This window comes from Melopsittacus undulatus, chromosome 5, assembly GCF_012275295.1.
Source record: "Melopsittacus undulatus isolate bMelUnd1 chromosome 5, bMelUnd1.mat.Z, whole genome shotgun sequence".
In the NCBI taxonomy this organism is placed as follows: domain Eukaryota; kingdom Metazoa; phylum Chordata; class Aves; order Psittaciformes; family Psittaculidae; genus Melopsittacus; species Melopsittacus undulatus.
In genome coordinates this window covers 41714761-41732319 of record NC_047531.1, presented here as the reverse complement: position 1 = coordinate 41732319, position 17559 = coordinate 41714761, and the positions used below count along the sequence as shown (strand labels likewise).

General features: G+C 48.0%; 2 protein-coding genes across 2 annotated transcripts; one reads left to right on the top strand and one right to left on the bottom strand.

Moving 5' to 3' along the window:
- The first annotated feature begins 500 nt into the window (after positions 1–500).
- On the top strand, positions 501–3533 carry LOC101868037 (homeobox protein NANOG). The gene is made up of 4 exons (XM_005155123.2): positions 501–666; positions 1030–1295; positions 2556–2645; positions 3123–3533. Exons 1-4 carry the CDS (start codon positions 501–503, stop codon positions 3531–3533), a joined length of 933 nt encoding a protein of 310 aa, XP_005155180.2.
- A 6982-nt stretch (positions 3534–10515) lies between these two features.
- On the bottom strand, positions 10516–15782 carry LOC101867873 (homeobox protein NANOG-like). Its single transcript, XM_005150243.2, has 4 exons — positions 15602–15782; positions 12809–13086; positions 11340–11429; positions 10516–10878 (listed from the first exon to the last, which is right to left on the bottom strand). Exons 1-4 carry the CDS (start codon positions 15780–15782, stop codon positions 10516–10518), a joined length of 912 nt encoding a protein of 303 aa, XP_005150300.2.
- Positions 15783–17559: the final 1777 nt, after the last annotated feature.

Sequence of the window (17559 nt, the reverse complement as noted above, 5' to 3'; positions counted from 1 at the left end):
CCCGGGGCAGGCTCCGGGTTTCCCTCCATTCTTTGCTTTTGGGTGGGGACAGGTGAGGAGGCGGAGGTGGGTGAAAGAGTGCTAAATGGGGGGGTGGGGGTGTCTGCCAGGCCCTGGCTAGCTCAGCAGGCGGTGCTGCTCAGGCCTTTTGGCCCTGAGGGAGAAGCAAGGCTCTTCCTCCCACCCCCCTTAGGGAGGGGCGCGCTGGCAGCAGTCTCCTGACCCCCACCCGCCGAACTTAGAAGCCAAGTTGGGAAGCGGGGCCCTGGTGTCCAAGCCCTCCCCCACCCACTGAGCACCCTCAAAGCCCCACCCCTCCAATCAACTGACTTTTAACATGACAATGGCCGTGACAATCCTAACGCTGGGATGGGGAGGACATAAAGCATCCCCCCACCCTTGTCTACCTAATGGGATATCTGCCTTAGGGCTGCCTGCAGTTTGCATTGCTAGCTCGCCGCCTGCTCTGGCAGGGTGTCCCGTCTCCGTCCAGCCCGGCCATGAGCGCCCACCTGGCCGTGCCGCCATACCTGCCCTGCCCGGGCACTGTCAGGTATGGGGACTGCTACTGGCTCTCCGCAGGAAGTATGGACAGCGTGCCGGCCGAGGCGGCCCCGGCGGCTGGCGCCATGGCTTTCCCCGCGGCGAAGACACCCAGCCACCCAGGTACGCGGCCCAGCTGGTCCTGGGGGGAGATCCGGCTCCCCTGGGGTACGGGTTCGTTGTGCTCCTTCTGCTTCGGGGAGGGGGGGGGGGGGACGCCGGTGACCCGACGGGGATGCGACGGGCGCGGGCCGGGTGCGGCTGCCAGCAGCCCCTCGTCCAGACGGGATCAGAGGTGTGAGCACGGAGGGGTCTCGGTGCTGCTGCCGCGTGGGTGCCAGTGCCCACTTTACCATGCTGCTGTGCCTGTGGAGCCCCAGCAGGCCCCCAGGGCACTCTCAGTCTTAAATTCGCCCGAGAAGCGGGACTTTGAAGTCGTTGAGTCTTTGCCTGACCATGCTCACTTCGGTTCTCTTTCTTCCTCAGATGTCTCTCCAGCTTCCTCCAGCTCTGGGACACTCATCCAATACACTCCCGACTCTGCCACCAGCCCCACTGCAGAGCGACCATCTCCCTGTCCCTCTTTCCAGGTGAAGGAGGAAGGTGGGGGTGTGGTGAAGAAGGGCAAGAGACGCATAGCCTTTTCCCAGAAGCAGCTGCAAATCCTGCATCAGCGGTTCCAGGCCCAGATGTACCTCAGTCCCCAGCAGATCCGGGACCTGGCTGCTGTCCTGGAGCTTACCTACAAGCAGGTGAATATCTTCTGAGCTGCTGAGTCGCATCCTTGGTGTGAAGTGATCTTGCAAATGGGGGTGGGGTGGTTGTGCCTTTTTTCCCTCCTCTTTTCTTAGACCTCAGACGTGAGTTTCTTTCATGGCCTTGTTTATACCACTGCTTATGTGGAACAGGAGAGGGAGTGAAAACTTAGGACTCAGTCATCTTCTTATGCTTGGTTCTAGTGTTATCCACCCACTCTGTGCAGGCTTTTGAAAGTGATTCTGTGTAGCCTTGCTCTTGTATGCGGGTTTCTGCATGGACATGTCTTCATAGAATGGTGAGAGTTGGAAAGGACCTTAACATTATGTAATTGCAACCCCCCTGCCATGGGCAGGGACACCTCACACCAGACCATGTTGCCTAAGGCTCTGTCCAACTTGGCCTTGAACACTGCCAGGGATGGAGCATTTATCACTTCTTTGGGCAACCCATTCCAGAGCCTCACTACCCTCACAGTAAAGAATTTCTTCCTTGTATCTAACCTGAACCGATTTAGTTTCAACTCATTGCCGCTTGTCCTATTGCTATTGTTCCTCTCCAGCATTCCTGTAGGCCCCCTTCAGATACTGGAAGGCTGCTATAAGGACCCCAAGCAGCTTCTCTTCTCTAGGCTGAACAGCCCCAGCTTTTTCAGCCTGTCTTCATAGAGGAGGTGCTACAGCCCCTTGATCATCCTCGTGGCCTCCTCTGGTCCTGTTCCAACAGCTCCATGTTCTTATGTTGAGCACACCAGAAGTGCGCACAGTTCTCCAAGTGGGGGTCTCACAAGGATGTCTCCAATCATGAAAAGTCAGAGACCTGCACTACTGTGCAAATTGCCTTTCTCAGTCACAGCACCATCTGGACCCTCCCTAGATAGAGGGTCGTTGCTCCACCAGCTACTGTGTCTCACTAAAGGAATCACTCACTCCTGAGTCAGCATAGGTCTTGGCTCAGCAGTGAAATGCTGCTGCAGTAACAAGCTGTGCTTCTGCAGTTGTCTTGATCTATCTTTAGGTAGGGGTTTTGATGTTATGGAAGATCCTGTAGTGATCTCAGGAGTAGGAGTGTGTTTTCATGTCCTAGCTCTGTGATTCTGTGGCTACCTGCTGCATACTGTTGGCTGTTAAAATTGTGTACCATATTAGAAACCAAGCAGAAACTGGATTTGGTAGAAAGTGAGATATCTTTAGCATGTGTAGTAACCTCTGAGAATGAGTTTCTAATGCTCCATGTCCTTTCCCCATCACTTCTAGGTGAAAACATGGTTTCAGAATCAACGGATGAAGTTTAAACGCTGCCAGAAGGAGAGCCTGTGGATGGAAAAAGGGATGTATCCACCACAGGTAAGAGCATTCCCCCTTCACATGCTTCCCCACTCTGTGGAGAGAAGTGTTAACTTGAACAGTGCACCTGGCTTACCCATGCCAGTTTTTTTGCTTGTAAAAGGGCTTACAATGGTATGTATTTGAATCCTGACCTGGCACTGAAAGAGCTTTGTTTCCAGTCCACCTATCTCGCAGTTGAGATAAGATGGAAAACAAAATAGCCAAAGATGGCCAGCAAAGCTGGGCTATTTTTCTCTGTCATGGTACTCCCAGACTTGTTGACTTGGAGAATACTTACTTTAGGTCTTGTCATCTCTGCTATTAGTCTATAGTGAGGACAGGGTTAGGGTTAGGGTTAGGAAACCATTAGGGTTAAAAGACACTATTGAATGATTTGGGGAAGGCAGCAGGGGAGAAAGTTTGACTTATTGAAAAGAATGAGCACATTTGGTGTGGTGCTCTGCATTACTGACCAGCCTTCTCTGTCTCTCCTAGAATGGGTTTCATCAGCCTGCCTACCTGGATATAACCCCCACATTTCACCAGGGCTTTCCTGTCAGTACCAGCAGAAACATTCAGGCTGTGACCAACATGCACCAAGCTTACAGCAGTGGCCAGACTTACGGGGGTGGGCAGAGCTTGTACTCGCTCATGGCTGCGGAGGATGAGGGGTTCTTCGGGAAAGCCGAAACAAGCTGCAATACCCAGCAAGCTGTGGGTTTCTTAAGCCAGCAGATGAACTTCTATCACAGTTATCCTGTGGATGTTGATTATGTCAGCCTGGAGTCAGAAGACAGCTGCAGCTTCCAGAGCACCCCTGACAATATCACACCATTCTTGAGCTCTCCTGCACAGCATCAGTACCAGGCCCCCTTGGCATCCCCTGGGGACCCAGAGTGGTTATGAATCTTAGACATAAGTACTTTTTTTAACTCCATTCTGTTTTGTCTGGGGTTTCTAGGGTCTTGACTCAGGGATCCTTTTTCTATTCTTTTCCCTTGCCGCTCCTCTCCTCCTGTTTTAACCATTGATGGGACTCAGCACCCTGCTGCCTTGGGTTAGTTCTCTGTTTAAAGGCTCCTGTTCATAGCCAATCCTTGGCAAGGGTGTTTTGTGTGTGGATGGATGAAACTTCATTCATGGAAGGGAATGTGCAATACCACAGCCAGGAGCAGCAGAGATGGTAGGACCATTTTCTGTCCAATCTCACCTTCCTCTGCTGCATCTTCATCAAGCATCCTCTGACTTTTGCCCTTAGTGTCTTGCAGCTGAGCTTTGCTAAAGAAAACCCTGTACTTAAGCATATTTTTGCTAGAAACACCCTGTTGTAGCCCCAAGTTCTGCTGTCTTGCCTGTTTATGTTGCTACCTCAGTCAGCTAACTGCTAATAGGTTCTTCATATGCATCTGTTCCTCCCTCATCAAAAGTTTGCATGAGATCATCTGATTTCAGATTATTTCATTCAGTTGCTTCCAGGAGCTCCTCCTGGGGAGGTCAGCATCTGCCTATGCCTTGCCTGCTGCCCTCCTGTGTACATGGAGCAGCTCAGAGGAGAGGGAGGAAGTGGGGTAGAGTATTGCCCATACCTCACATCAAAACTGGTTTCCAAAGCTGCTAACTCACTTGTGCCTGTCAGGACATTCAGGATGGCTGTCTCTGTGACTGTCCCCACCTAGTTTAGATTTTGCCTTTCTACATCTCTCTGCTGAGAGACTGTTGGTTTGTCCCAGCCTGCAAATTCATAGTGAGAACAGTCTACTTATCTGTACATGATAGTCCCCAAGCACTTCATAAATGGAGCACCATTGCGGTGCAGATTTCTCTGGGTGTAGAGGCAGGCAGCTAGGTAAAGGACTCTGTTGTCTTATCCCAGGTTTAAGAGTATAAGCTAGTAGGATTTTTGTCCCTTCCCCAGGGCTTGTTGGATCTCTTCTGTATTGTCCTGCTGAAGAGGGCACTGGCTGCCTCATCTGATGCAAGGACCCAAGCTCTGGTGGAGGTGAGAAGTTTAGCGAAACTTAGCTAGACAAAATGAAGAAGATGCCAATTAAAACTTCCAGGTTTGTTGTTAAAAGTAACTGAACCATCCTTTTCAGTATGGAGAAACCATGAGGCAGCTCCAGACTATGAAAAACTGACTTTTTTTACAAGATGTAGAATTTCAGCATCTGTTCTGCTACTGCCCAGGAGCACAAAATAAGTAATAGCAAACAGGATGGTTAAAGCATAAGTATTTCCATGATAGACTTTGGGGTTTTGTGATTAGCGCACAATTTTTATTGCAACCCTGGTGTCAAATGTCTGCACACAAAGGTTGTGTGTTATAGTTAAACTCTCATTGCAAAGAATAACTTTGTTGTTTCAGAATTGTTTTAGAGTGTATTCTCTTGCAGTGATCTCAAGCATGTTTTACGTTATGTGCATGTTGTGTTTTATTATGTTGTTTCTGGTTAATGTTACAAACTTGTTTGAGTTAAAAATAAATTACTTTATTTTAATTATGAAACTGTGTCCAGCTTGCATTGAAGAATGGTTGTTCTGCACAGGTTAGACCAGGAGTCCCAAGGAAAAGAAGAAAAAAGCAACAGGACTTTTTTTCTCAAAAAACTGCAATCAAATAACTGTTCAGAAGGGTCAGGTCATAGAATTCCATCAGCCAACATGCAGGTGTGTTGCCTAATGCAAAGGGGTGCTCCAGGAGTAGGTTTCTGGTCTGCTTTCAGTAAAAGAGAACTATGGAAGTATGAGAATAGGAGCACAAGAAAGTGCCTCTGAGTTTTGTGGCTGCCTGCTGCCGCTCCAGAAGGTTGCAGTCTGGAATCCTGCCTCATTGAGGCTGCAATGCTCTTGGGGTTCTTGTGACAGCAGAAGTTCGTATGTAAGTAACTGAATCCTACCTCCAGCACTGAAACAAGAATGTACTGATTTCCCTGGGACTGCATTCTTTCTCTTAGCAGCTCTATGCAACATTTAAAGGATATTTAAACATGTGAGATGCATGAGGAATTTTGCATAATGGACTTGCCTTATACCTTAGTTTGAACACCCATGCAGCTTGCACACAGCCAAGGTGCTGCAAATGTTCATGGGTAGCACTAGTAAGGGAGAAAAGCAGCTGTCTGTTCAATAGAAGATGCTACTGCTGTATCAGCAGAATCAAGCTACAGCCATAGTTCAAACTAGCAAAATTGATGTGTTTGGGTTTAATGCCAGGTTCCTTAAGCTATAGTATACCACCAAAGCTTTTCACCTGGTTGAAATGGGCAGTTCGATGTGTTCCTACTAAGCACAATTAGCTTAACTGGCAGCTGACTGCTAAGGCTGTAACAGCTGCATGTCCTTTGCTGAAGAAAACCTGCTCCTGTGGGTGCCAAAGCCTGCTTTTCTTTTGCAATACTGTAATGCTCTGCTTCCAAGTGTGAGGTGGAGTATGTGCAGGAAGTAGAGGGAGTGGAGGTTTGAGCCTGTAGTTGCGGAAGAAAGGCTGATTTGTCCATGTGTGGGCTGCTAACCTTCAACAGCAGAAAAAAGGTAAGTCTGGCCATAACAGAGGGAGAGGTCAGGTTTACAGGATTTCTTGCATTGAAGAGCAGAGATCTTTTCTCATCCTGACCTGAGATACATGTCCCAGTGTGAGTTAGCATGAATTCTGGGTAATGATCTAGTAGTAGTAGTGTTAATTTCAACAATTCCACTGAAAAACCAAAGCTGAACCATACACCTATAACACTTCTCTAGCCCATGAGCTAGATGCTCATCTCCACCACTCTGGGTAGATGTTGCTAAAATAGCAACAGTAGCCCTGGGACTGTGGTTTGTGTTACTGCGTATTCCATGGGAGCATCCTGCAGAAATGAAATGTTCCTTCCTGGGTGTGTTATTCCCCTGGGTGTCCAGCCTGGGTTGCATGCAGATTTGTCAAGCACAAGTAGTTGGAGGGAACATGCAGAGTGGCTGCTGTTGGAATTTTGGCAGACGGGCTGAAACCAACTGCTAATAGCTCAGCAAGAGTTCTTAGAAGTTGTGGAATTAAGCAGGACTCTGCCTTTCTACAGTACTGAAGGTCTGTTACCTTGATATGCCTTGAGCCACATTACTGTGTGGAACAGCTGCACAAGTAATTGCAGAACTACTACTACCAAAACTGGTGGAGATGCGACTAATCCTGCTAGACTCATATTTCCATAAGGTTTTATATCAGTTACTCTGAGGAAGTAAGTGCATGTGAATTGTGCCCAGTTCTGGGCCCCTCAGTTCAAGAAAGTACAGGAATTGCTTGAAAGAGTCCAGCGCAGAGCCACAAAGATGATTAAGGGAGTGGAACACTTCCCTTATGAGGAGAGGCTGAGGGAGCTGGGTCTCTTTAGCTTGGAGGAGAGGAGACTGAGGGGTGACCTCATTAGTGTTTACAAATATGTAAAGGGTGGGTGTCAGGATGATGGAGCTAGGCTTTTTTCAGTGATATCCAGTGACAGGACAAGGGGCAATGGGTGTAAACTGGAGCATAGGAGGTTCCACGTTAACATCAGGAAGAACTTCTTTACTGTGAGAGTGACAGAACACTGGAACAGGTTGCCCAGGGGGGTTGTGGAGTCTCCTATGTTGGAGATATTCAAGACCCGCCTGGACAAGTTCCTGTGTGATGTACTCTAGATTACCCTGCTCTTGCAGGGGGTTGGACTAGATGATCTTTTGAGGTCCCTTCCAACCCTTGGGATTCTGTGCTTCTGCTGGGTTACGTTACATCTCTGTGAGGATTGCTGCTTCTTGTGATTGAGCTGTGTAACAATGATTTCTGCAGGCTGCAAACACAATTTGCCTTGCCAGCAAATCTTTTTTAGGATCAAGCTGTAAGCTCATATGGAGCTCTTTTTATGTACTGTAGCTTGTGGGAATACACTGCACTTTCATGGTATCTCTGTAGTGTCGACAATCCAATTTGTCAACACTGCAGATGTAGCTCCAGTGGTGCAGAGAATCACACCCAAACAGAAAAGACCTAATATGGACTATGTAGACCAGAGTTTATTCTCTAGTTTACTGGGTTCCAGCTTTTGCTGTCCCATAGGCAAAATACCAAGCAAGTAGAGTGGTGCACACAACCTCATTCCTAGCTCTGGTGTTAACATGGCCTGCAGCAATGTTATACAAGCTACAGGTTTCTTCTGAGTGACCCATGAGCAAGAGCTCACAGCCCCAGCTGTCTTCCCAGTGCAGATAAGAGGCATGATGTTTGCTTTAATAGATTTTTCCCTACAGGCATGTGTAAATGTTGTATTTAGTTATCTAATTACACTGCGTGACTCAAATGTTGAACTAGCAGGGTTTCAGAAATTTTCAGTAAAGCATTGCCATACATCTCTTCCTTGGCCCATCATCAGAGGCCAACAGCACCTTGTCTGATACTGAGAAGGCAAGAAGCATGAAGGACCCAAAATCACAGCTCTGATCTTAGACCAAAACAAAAAAAAAAGCCCAGGGTTTTCCTTTCCAGAGAGGGCATGTTATCTTCATGGTGTCCAGAGTTCTGAAGAGCATCTTCAGGTCATATCCATGAATCTATTCTACAATCAGGCTAAAATTAATTTCTCATGTTTAATGGAGGTCCATCTGCTCACACACAGGGTGTGTCTCTAGCAGATGGGCAGTGTTTGAATCACTAAATACTTTACAAGTTACAACAACAAATTACTTGGGTGAACCCCAAGACCCCTTAAAGTCATTGCTTAGATACTAGGGAAAGAACAGAAGAGAAAGCAAGTCCCCAGTGTTCCACATCTGGCTGGCTGTGGCTGAGGGACTGATGTAACAGGAACAGCATTCCTGCTCTTTTTACACAGGGCATTGGGAATGCAGCTCCTGATACAGTAGACATGAATGAACTACCTTCCTGGAAATGGTTTACTTTCCTGTTGGAATTGCTTCAGGCTTTTAGTCTCCTGATTAGCCTATGGCAGTAAGCTCTAGCTTTGAATGATGGCCTCTGAAAAATGTTATGGATCTCTAGAGGAAACTGCAAGATTCGGTAGTGTTTGTTGGCAATAGTAAGGTGATCACAACTGTTGCTCTTATAGACAGCATCCTTCTGCAAGCCAGTCACAGAGATTTCACAGCAGGATCCTGCCTGTCCTAAAGCATCCCTGAAACAACCAGTCATGACATGGGACTGTTTTTCCAGACAATTATTAGCAAGGAGAAGTCATAAGCTTAACATTTTTACGTACAGCAGCCTTTGATGGGGTGGCATGGAAAGGTTTGAGATGATATCCAGGTTAGTTGCAGCACTGTTGGCTCCAAAGTTGCTGAAAAAACTCCTCTCCTATTCATGTGAGAGCCCTGATGATTTCTGCTTCCCCCTTCATGGGTTAACCAGCACCTCTTCAGTTAACTTAATCAATTCCCACCTCTCTGATGATGCAGCGGTTGCAAAAAGTGTCTTCTGCGGGCTTACACACTCTCTGGATGTAGAACAAGAGGACAGGAACAACCATGCTTTAAAATGGATCTCCAGAATGATGTGACCTCTTTATTTTTTTCCCAGATCATGCTGGCCATGCAGTTTACAGTACAGCTCTAGAAGCAGTGCTGTTGAACAACCACAGGGTTGTGAGGGAGTGGGGGTGGGAAAAAACAGCTGTGAGGCACAGGGACATAAAACAGCTTAGCCAATAGAAGACCATGCCTCTTAATACTCCAGTCACAGACATCAATTGCTTTCATTTTATGCCCATTTTTTTAATCATGACAGCTACTTCATTGCATTAGATAAAGTCATTGCCATCATCAGAGTAATAGAAAATCTATTACTCAGGGAACTGGGTCTCTGTTATTAAATATACCTTGACACACACATCTGTTCAGGTACTTAGACACGTACATAGTATTAAGCTGAGAAATGATGGTACCTCTATGTTTTGGCCAACCTCAGTATAAAATGTTGCTGGTTAGGGAGAATTCTTAAGGAGAGTGGTAGTTACTCACCTGGTCCTTTGACTTTAGCTATCTGGCATTGCCAAGTCATGAATCTGATCCACTAATAACAGAAAAATCTGTCTCTAGTTTCAGAGTCAAATCAGTAATAACAATGGCATACGGTTGCTATGGCTATTTATGCTCTATCAGGATCTCATATTGCAATGCTCTATTAGAGTGGAAAAGATACAAAAAATATATAATCAGTCTTTAAAATATTTTATTATTTGCCAAATTGAATGCACTGTTAGATTTTCTCAAGGGGAGGCACAGAAAGATACAAACTACAACAAAGGGCTTATTTATAATTTTGATGCTTATAAGACCGTCTTACCAGCCTTTGTGCAAGCTAATTGTCACATCTCCCTTCACTAGACACTTCATCAGTCCTACACCTTGTGGCTGACCACAGAACTGGTGGTCTAATCATCAGATGCTTAGTGTGTGACAATAACTTCTCCAATTTCAGTGAATGATATGTGACCAGCACTTCTCCATACAGTCCATGACTTCATGCATTATGTATACACAACTGTATGGTGATATGTACAAAGGAGACCCACAAAGGAATCTGTGCCTCCTCTTGAGACAAGTTACAAGATCCATAATTTAGAAGATCCAGGGCATTATCCTGGTAGCCAGATCTCGAGTCTTGCTATAAGATTGTCTGTGCCAATAAAGAAGAGTCTGTGTGTGCACGTGTAAGGACATATTAATGAAGAGCTGTATCTACATATATGGGTAAACAGGTATCTGCATGTCTATGCATTTGTGCATGCTTGCAGGCACATATTTGGATGCCCAAACAGGTTCTAGCTACATGATGCCTCAGAATTGAAGAGCACATGAATAACAAGGGAGAAATGAGAATAAGATTTGATTCACAGCTGCCCCAAGTACCCCACATCCACAGTGCTTAGGAATGATAGAGATGGTGGCCAGCAGTGGTTGGGAAAGGAGCCCCCATGGTGGCAGAGTGGTGAAAGTTACAACTGTCACCCGTCTTTGTGCCTGGATATTCCACACTGCCAGGACAGCTGTGGTAAAAGTCTACTTTGTGCTGGGTAATGAAGTTGGGCAGTGTCTGCTGGACGCTGCAGGTGCCCCCACCTTTGCCAAAGACTCCTCCATCCTCGGTCACAACCGTGTAAGCATTCTGCCCTGCTCCGTAGTGCTGACGGGGGGGAGGCATGGTTTGCATGTTGCTGGCTGTGGTGATTGGGTAGCCCTGGTGGAATTTGGGGTGCATGTCCAGGTAAGTACTTGGCTGGAAGGGACTCTGAAAGGGAAAGGCAGTGAGTAAGAATACATAGCTAGCTTCTCCACTGTGACAATAGCTTCTCTACAGAATAAATAGCCTGACAGGTACTAGGGCTCTATTCATTTATATTTCATGTCCTCTTGATTGGCAGCAGTGACATGGGAGGGCAAGAAGAACCCCCATAGCTCAGGAGTGGTTACACAGTTGTGTGTGTATATAGACACACGCACACACACATATATATATATGTGAGGAAAACAGCTTTTCTCTGGAAGCATTTCAGTGACATAGTCAGCTTATTGCTAGGCTACCTACAGAAGATGGAGCTGTGCCCAGCCTGTGCCTCTGCACTGAACAAATGAGAAGGCAGGGTATGCTCATACTTTAATGCTTAAGTCACCTCAGTCATGGAGGAAATACATCACAGGGCTTATCTGGCTAGATAGAAAGCCATGCTGAGCCATATGCTATGTTCTTACTTGCGTGAAGCACTGAGCCCGTTCAGACCACAGGCTATACTTCTGGAACCTTTTCAGCTTCATCCTCCGGTTCTGGAACCAAGTCTTCACCTGGGTGGGGAAGGGAGAGCAGAGAAAAGAAAACATCAGCAAAGGAGAGGGAAGAGCAAATGTTATCCCATTCACAAGCAGGAAGACTCAAGAGTGACCAGATGGCATAGATATATAGGCAGCAGCAGATAAAGGCCTGAAGAGCTCCCTGGGGTTGCTGCCAATGGAGGTGTCTGTCTAGCAGCCTCAGCAGGTGGCTAGTGCATCTGCATAGTGGGAGGAGGGGACAGCATTCCATCCACAAAACATTTATAGCTGTGACAAACTGACTCATTTGAATCATGGGGATGAATGACTGGTGCAAACTAGACCCACACGGGTCTCCACAAGCTCCCTGCACTTCAAGCAAGCTTCTAAGACACTGTTTCTGCATGCTTGTGAGCAGAGAAGGGAGAGGCTTGCTCCCTCTACCCAGCAGTTCCCAAATTCAAAGCTCCTTGCAGCGGTGAATTCCACAGCCATTTCCCCCTAGGGCTCTGTCTGCACCAGGACAGTAGCCTTTGTGGGGATGTGGATTGAAGGGAAGACCAGATTGTCTCACAGTCTCAAGTTCCTGCTGTGTACACGTGTATGTGTGCACCTACAATGCATATATGACTTGTTCTAGTCGCAGAGCATCCAGGCTGTCATGCCCGACTCTGACATCCAAATTTCAGGCAGACTTTTTACCTTGTAACTGCAAACATTTGTACCCCCATTGGCAGCCCCCTCTGCTTTAAGAAGGCATCATTTGAGCCAGCACCAGTTCACTACATACATACATATATGTACATACTACATATACATATATACATATACTACATACATACTCCATTTGCCTGGAGATCAGCAAAGACCCTGACAAGCTGCAATATATAATCCTAGCAGTACCCACATGGAGAGGGGAGTGGATGTCAAGCCACCAGAAAATGTTGAGTGTGGCACATTATTAGATACTGGACAAGGTCAGCCTTAGGAAATGTTACCAATAGCTTTCAGCATGTTGCAGCCCTGGGATTCAGAGAACTGATGCATGCCAAGGTTCCTGTGACATTCACCAGTGCAAGGAAAAAGCCTGTGAATTGCTGTCAAGACCAGGGTAAAGGCTGTTTGTGGCAAACAACATATTCATCACTGTGTTTGCAATTCTATTACAAGTGTTGGCAACAGTACCCTTAACTGACCCCTCACTGGGGAGGCCCCAGTGAGGTGACACTGACTCTCCTGCCCCAAGAAGTGCTTCTGATCTCTGGACATGAATAAGCAAGGGATCAACCTTTAGCTGCAACCTTTGCCTGTATTCTCAGATGGGGACATATCTTCCCATCCTGTCACTGCCTTATGTGACCATACAGCTGCTCTGTGAAAGATATACCATGGGTCAAAGACTCTACGTTCACCTGCTTGTAGGTGAGCCCCAGGGCAGCAGCCAGCTCCCGGATCTGCTGGGGGCTGAGGTACTTCTGGTTCTGGAACCTCTGGTGCAAGGTGTGTAGCTGCTCCTTGGAGAAAGCTGTGCGTTTCTTGGCCTTCCTTGCCCCATCATCCATGTCATCTTCTCTGCCCTTCTGGAACTTATCCATAGGCTGTGGGGACAAGGATGCTGAATGTGGACTGGTGGCTGAATCTGGTGTGAACTGGCTGAAATTCCCAGAACTGGACGAAGCTGGGGATACTTCTAGAAATAAAAAGACAGTGGGAAAAAGTATGCATGACATAATGCACAGCTGTATGGGTAGGAGTATGCTTACTGCCTGCTGCAGAGCTCCTTGCCTACCATACAGGGAATTTCCTGAAGCAAAGGGTTGTGTCACCTCCTTTCTTCATGGATCTGTGAGCACAAGAAAGCCCACTGATTGTGAGCAAGTTCCCAGCTCAGCCCTCCAGGATGCCTGTGGCTCCCTTTTGCCAGCTGGAAAAGTCAGGGCAGGGAGGGGAGAATGGCACACATTGACTCCCAGTGCTATTATCTTCCAAAAGGCCCCAGTAATATTTCAGTCTCATTGTGGTCTCATTGTGGTCAAAGAGGGCTGGTCATGATTGCAGGCACAGCTTTGCGTTGGTGACTGGGCTCCCTGAAACCACCTGCCCAGCAATCTCAACGCACTTGATAGACAGTGGCGAGGCAACTTCCAGCCATGGTGTATGGTGAGCCAGGGCAGTCATTTCTTACAGTGATGGGGTGGTAGGTGGAGAGCAGCAGCCAGGCCTTGGATATTGTGTGCAATGAATGGGCAGTGCCATTTTTAGTACACACCTTCTGACTACTAAGTTCAACCAATAGCTTCCAATACCCTTGCTAGTCACCCTGAAACCCATACGAGCACACCCTCCCCAACTTCCCAAATATATGTCTAATGCAAAGTACTGACGCTCTCCTGAGGAATGAGCTCCTTGTCCACCATATCAAACCCTCCCTTCTGTTGGAAGCTGAGATGCTGCTAAGCAATCACTCATAAGCCTAGAGGCCCTTTCTGGGCCTCAGATAGGTAACCATGTCTTCAGCATCTCTTCTGAGTGTATCACCCTCCTGAGAGAGGCACACCTCTCTCTGTGATGCCTGCCTCTCTAGGGTTGCCTGCTCTCATAGTCTTGCTCTTGGCTATTTCCTATCCCCAGGAGATGAGAACCACCCACAGCACAGGCTGTGTGAAGAGACAGATGTGCAGTGGGGCAAGTTTCTGGTGCTGGGGAGCAGGGCCATGAGGGTTACAAAACGAAAGGAGAAAGGGGCTTTCAGCAGAAGAGGTGCAGGGATCTGAGGTGTTATGTGCATGGAGGCAGACTGCCGAAACTGAGAGGAAGCTGAACATCTGTGTCCTTGATGCACGAAGAGCTAAAACTTCATGCGGGACCACAAGATGGTTGGCTCCTGCAGGCTGTGCAGGAAAAACCTTATAGGCAGGAAATGAGCGTGAATGTAGGCTTGGAAAACAGAAAAGTTGTATGTTAGACAGGAACCACAGCAAGATACCATAGAGCTAAAGCTCCCACATGTTCCTTCTTCGACTGTCCTCCCAAAACCCCATGTAATTTACAATCTCCAGTTTGAGCACAAGACAAAGGCACTCTCCCTCTGCTATGAGAAGAGACCGAAGGCAAGAGGAAACAAGAAACACAAAGAGCAGTAAGACAGATATAAACATGAAAACTTAAGGCAGCCCCACACCCACAAACCTTTGACATCCGCGGGCCTCTGCTTCCATGACTACGTTCTCTGCAGAGAGGCACCAGAGGAGTGTTCAAAGATGGATTTCACGTCTATAAGTCAGGCCCATTGGAGGCACAAGTGAGTCATTCCGCCTGCACCCTTTGCGGAGCAAGCAGCATGCAGAGAACATAAGCCCTTCCCTGAACTGCGCGCCAAGTAGCCATGTGCCAAGTAGACACTATCCACTCTGCCAGAGCCCATAGCTTTATACCATCTGACAGCTTAAAACCAACTCTCCAAAAGCTTGCTCTCCTCCCACCCAGTAACCTTCCATGAGTGTTACCCTGCCGAACTTACAACGGGGCTGTACAAAATCCTGCTTTCATCAGCCATTCAGTGAGTGGCATGGGAATGGCAGGAACAGAAAATGCCGCTGCAGTGGGGCCCGGGACTTTTTTGCAGAGAAGGAAAGGCAAGGCAGAAGAGCACAGAAAGGGAAATAGAGAGGGGAATATAGCAAACTATAAAAAAGCAGAGAGTAACAATGCTGGATTTAAAGCGAGCAGATTTCCCGGCACAGCGATTCACTGGGCTCAAGTTTACTGAGCACATGAAGGCTGTGAGGAGTTTGTAAGGGAATAAGGGATGCCACAAGAGGAATTACCTTCAGGAGTTGTTTCTCTCCATAGCACACATGGCACCATTTGACTAAAAGAAGGCCTAGACATGCCCGCCCCGAGAACCATGAGGTTTCATGAGACCATGTTGTCACGCTGCCCTCCAGCCTGCAGCACAGACCTGCCAGTGCCTGAACTCTAGCAGGCTCTGCTGAGGTTTAGGAAATGGGATCACAGTCCCCATGGAAAGGTGGTGCGACTTGCCCAGGTCACCCATCCTCCCTGCCCACGACGTCGCGCTCTCCCCCGCTCGCACATTAGGAAACCAAGGCAGGGAGAGAGAAAACTTCTCTCAAGGTCATTACGCAAAGCGGCTGAGCTGATCACAGGTACCCCGGCTCCCGGCCTCAGCCGAAATGCCTTACCTGCCGTCTGCCTCTTCCCTCCTGCCTCCGGAGACTGACCGGCGCCCACGGCTCCCGCGGGCCCAGTCGAAGTGGGGCCATGTCCTGTCTCCCCCGCCGAGTTCCAGTAGAAGTCCAGGTACCCCATGCCAGTCCCGCCGGGGTAAGCCTGGTAGTTGGGCAGAGCCAAGTGTGCACACATGGGCGGCAGATGAAGGGGTGGCTCCCCCACCTTCTAATAGATGTCACCTTCACTCGGGGGGGGAGCAGGGCTCACCAGCAAGCTGAGGCAGCCCGGCAGCGTGGACAGGCAGTTACCTTTATAGCTGCCTATACCCTGCCTGGGACTGCAATATTCACCACCGTCTGCTCCTCGGGGCTCTTTGTCATGTTAAAGAGCCTGATGGTTGGGGTGGGGACAGAGCAGGGTGGAGGAGCGAGAGAGAGCTACACATGGCATCAGGGCTAAAATATGTCCCCTCTGGATTCTTCCCATTCTGCAGGTTCCTCAGTCACACCTGAGCAGAGGCCTGATCCACAGCCCCAGATAACCTCCTCCCGCTTCATCCTTTGGGCTCAGCTCAAATTGTCCTGTCACAAAATAATCCCTTGGGTGCAGATGTCCATGGAGAAGGTGTTCACTGCACTGGGAGAACACATATCAAACAATCCCCAACACATAGGTGTGCACAGCAGGTAGATGTGGTGCTGAGCACCTCAGTACCATGACAGACTAACTCAAGGCCCAGTTCCAGGTTATGGGGAAGGTTCTGAGATGTTTCCTTTGTGGCTTGTGTCACATTGACAACTTCACAAGAGCCACACATACATGCACACACCCTCCCTGCCTGGCAGCACTTTCCACACTCTTGGTGCAAATGTCAGAGATGGAGCAAGGTGGGGAAACCAGTAAGCAAAGATCAGAGCTGAGGGCTAGAATGTACACTTTGGGGGTTGGGTTTTGGCTGGGCTTTTTTGTGTGTTGTTTTTTGTTGTTGTTGTCGGTTTGGTTTGGGTTTTTTTAACTGAAAAGGGACTTCCTTCACCCAGGTATTTCAGGGTGCCAGATGACAATGTGGCTGGCCCGTTTTCCACGTGTCTGTGCCAGAGCAAACTCAGAAACACTGGGTGAGTCACATCCAACACCACATCTCATGTGGCAGAGCAGGCTCGGAAATCTCAGCTGGCTGGTGTACAGCAGGACAATCAGCAAAGGTATTCTCATTATGGAGGTAGGAAAAGACCTAGTGCAGGTAAGGTCTGCTGCTAGCGCATTTGCTCTGCCATGGCCTTTCAAAGGCACATCCTTTCATTTGTGTAGTCTTGGCTGGGGCCTTTGCCATGCTGTTGCAGGCTGGTTGAAATGAAGATGAAGAGTTTCCTTCAAGGCAGGGTTGGCTGATGTTTGCTGACATGGGCCACCCAAGGGGGACAGGCACCTGCAGAGGCTCTTCATTAAAAAACTAGAGGTGAGTGAGCCACAGAATTCAGTAATGGGCCTAAAGGTTGCTCGTCTCCATGGGCTTGCTCCAGTCTCTTTCCCCCCAAGAGCTTTTTCTCTTTAGGAAGATTTTATTAGTTTAATCTCAAAAACCATTGCAAGTCTCTAGCTAACATCTATAATTGTCAATGCACAGGCAGAAGTCCCAGAGTTAATTCAAATATTTCTTGTTAGAACCAGCCCTGCCTTAGCACCAGGACATGTGCATGCCTCATGTCAGAAGCACAGAGCTGAGGGTGCACATCCACAGACCTGTAAAATTATTTAACCTGGACCACCACTGCACCCCTTTGTGCCTCAGTGGTCCATGGGTGCTTGCTGCTGCCTTCTTCCCAAGCCTGCACAAACACCCAGTAGCTGCTGAACAAGCCAGAGAGGGGAAACTGCTTGTTGTCAGTGTTCATCAGCAGGGAGAAGAAACAGACAGATGAGGTGAGCAAGACCATATGAAATGTTTAAAGTTCTACATTTGAAGTTT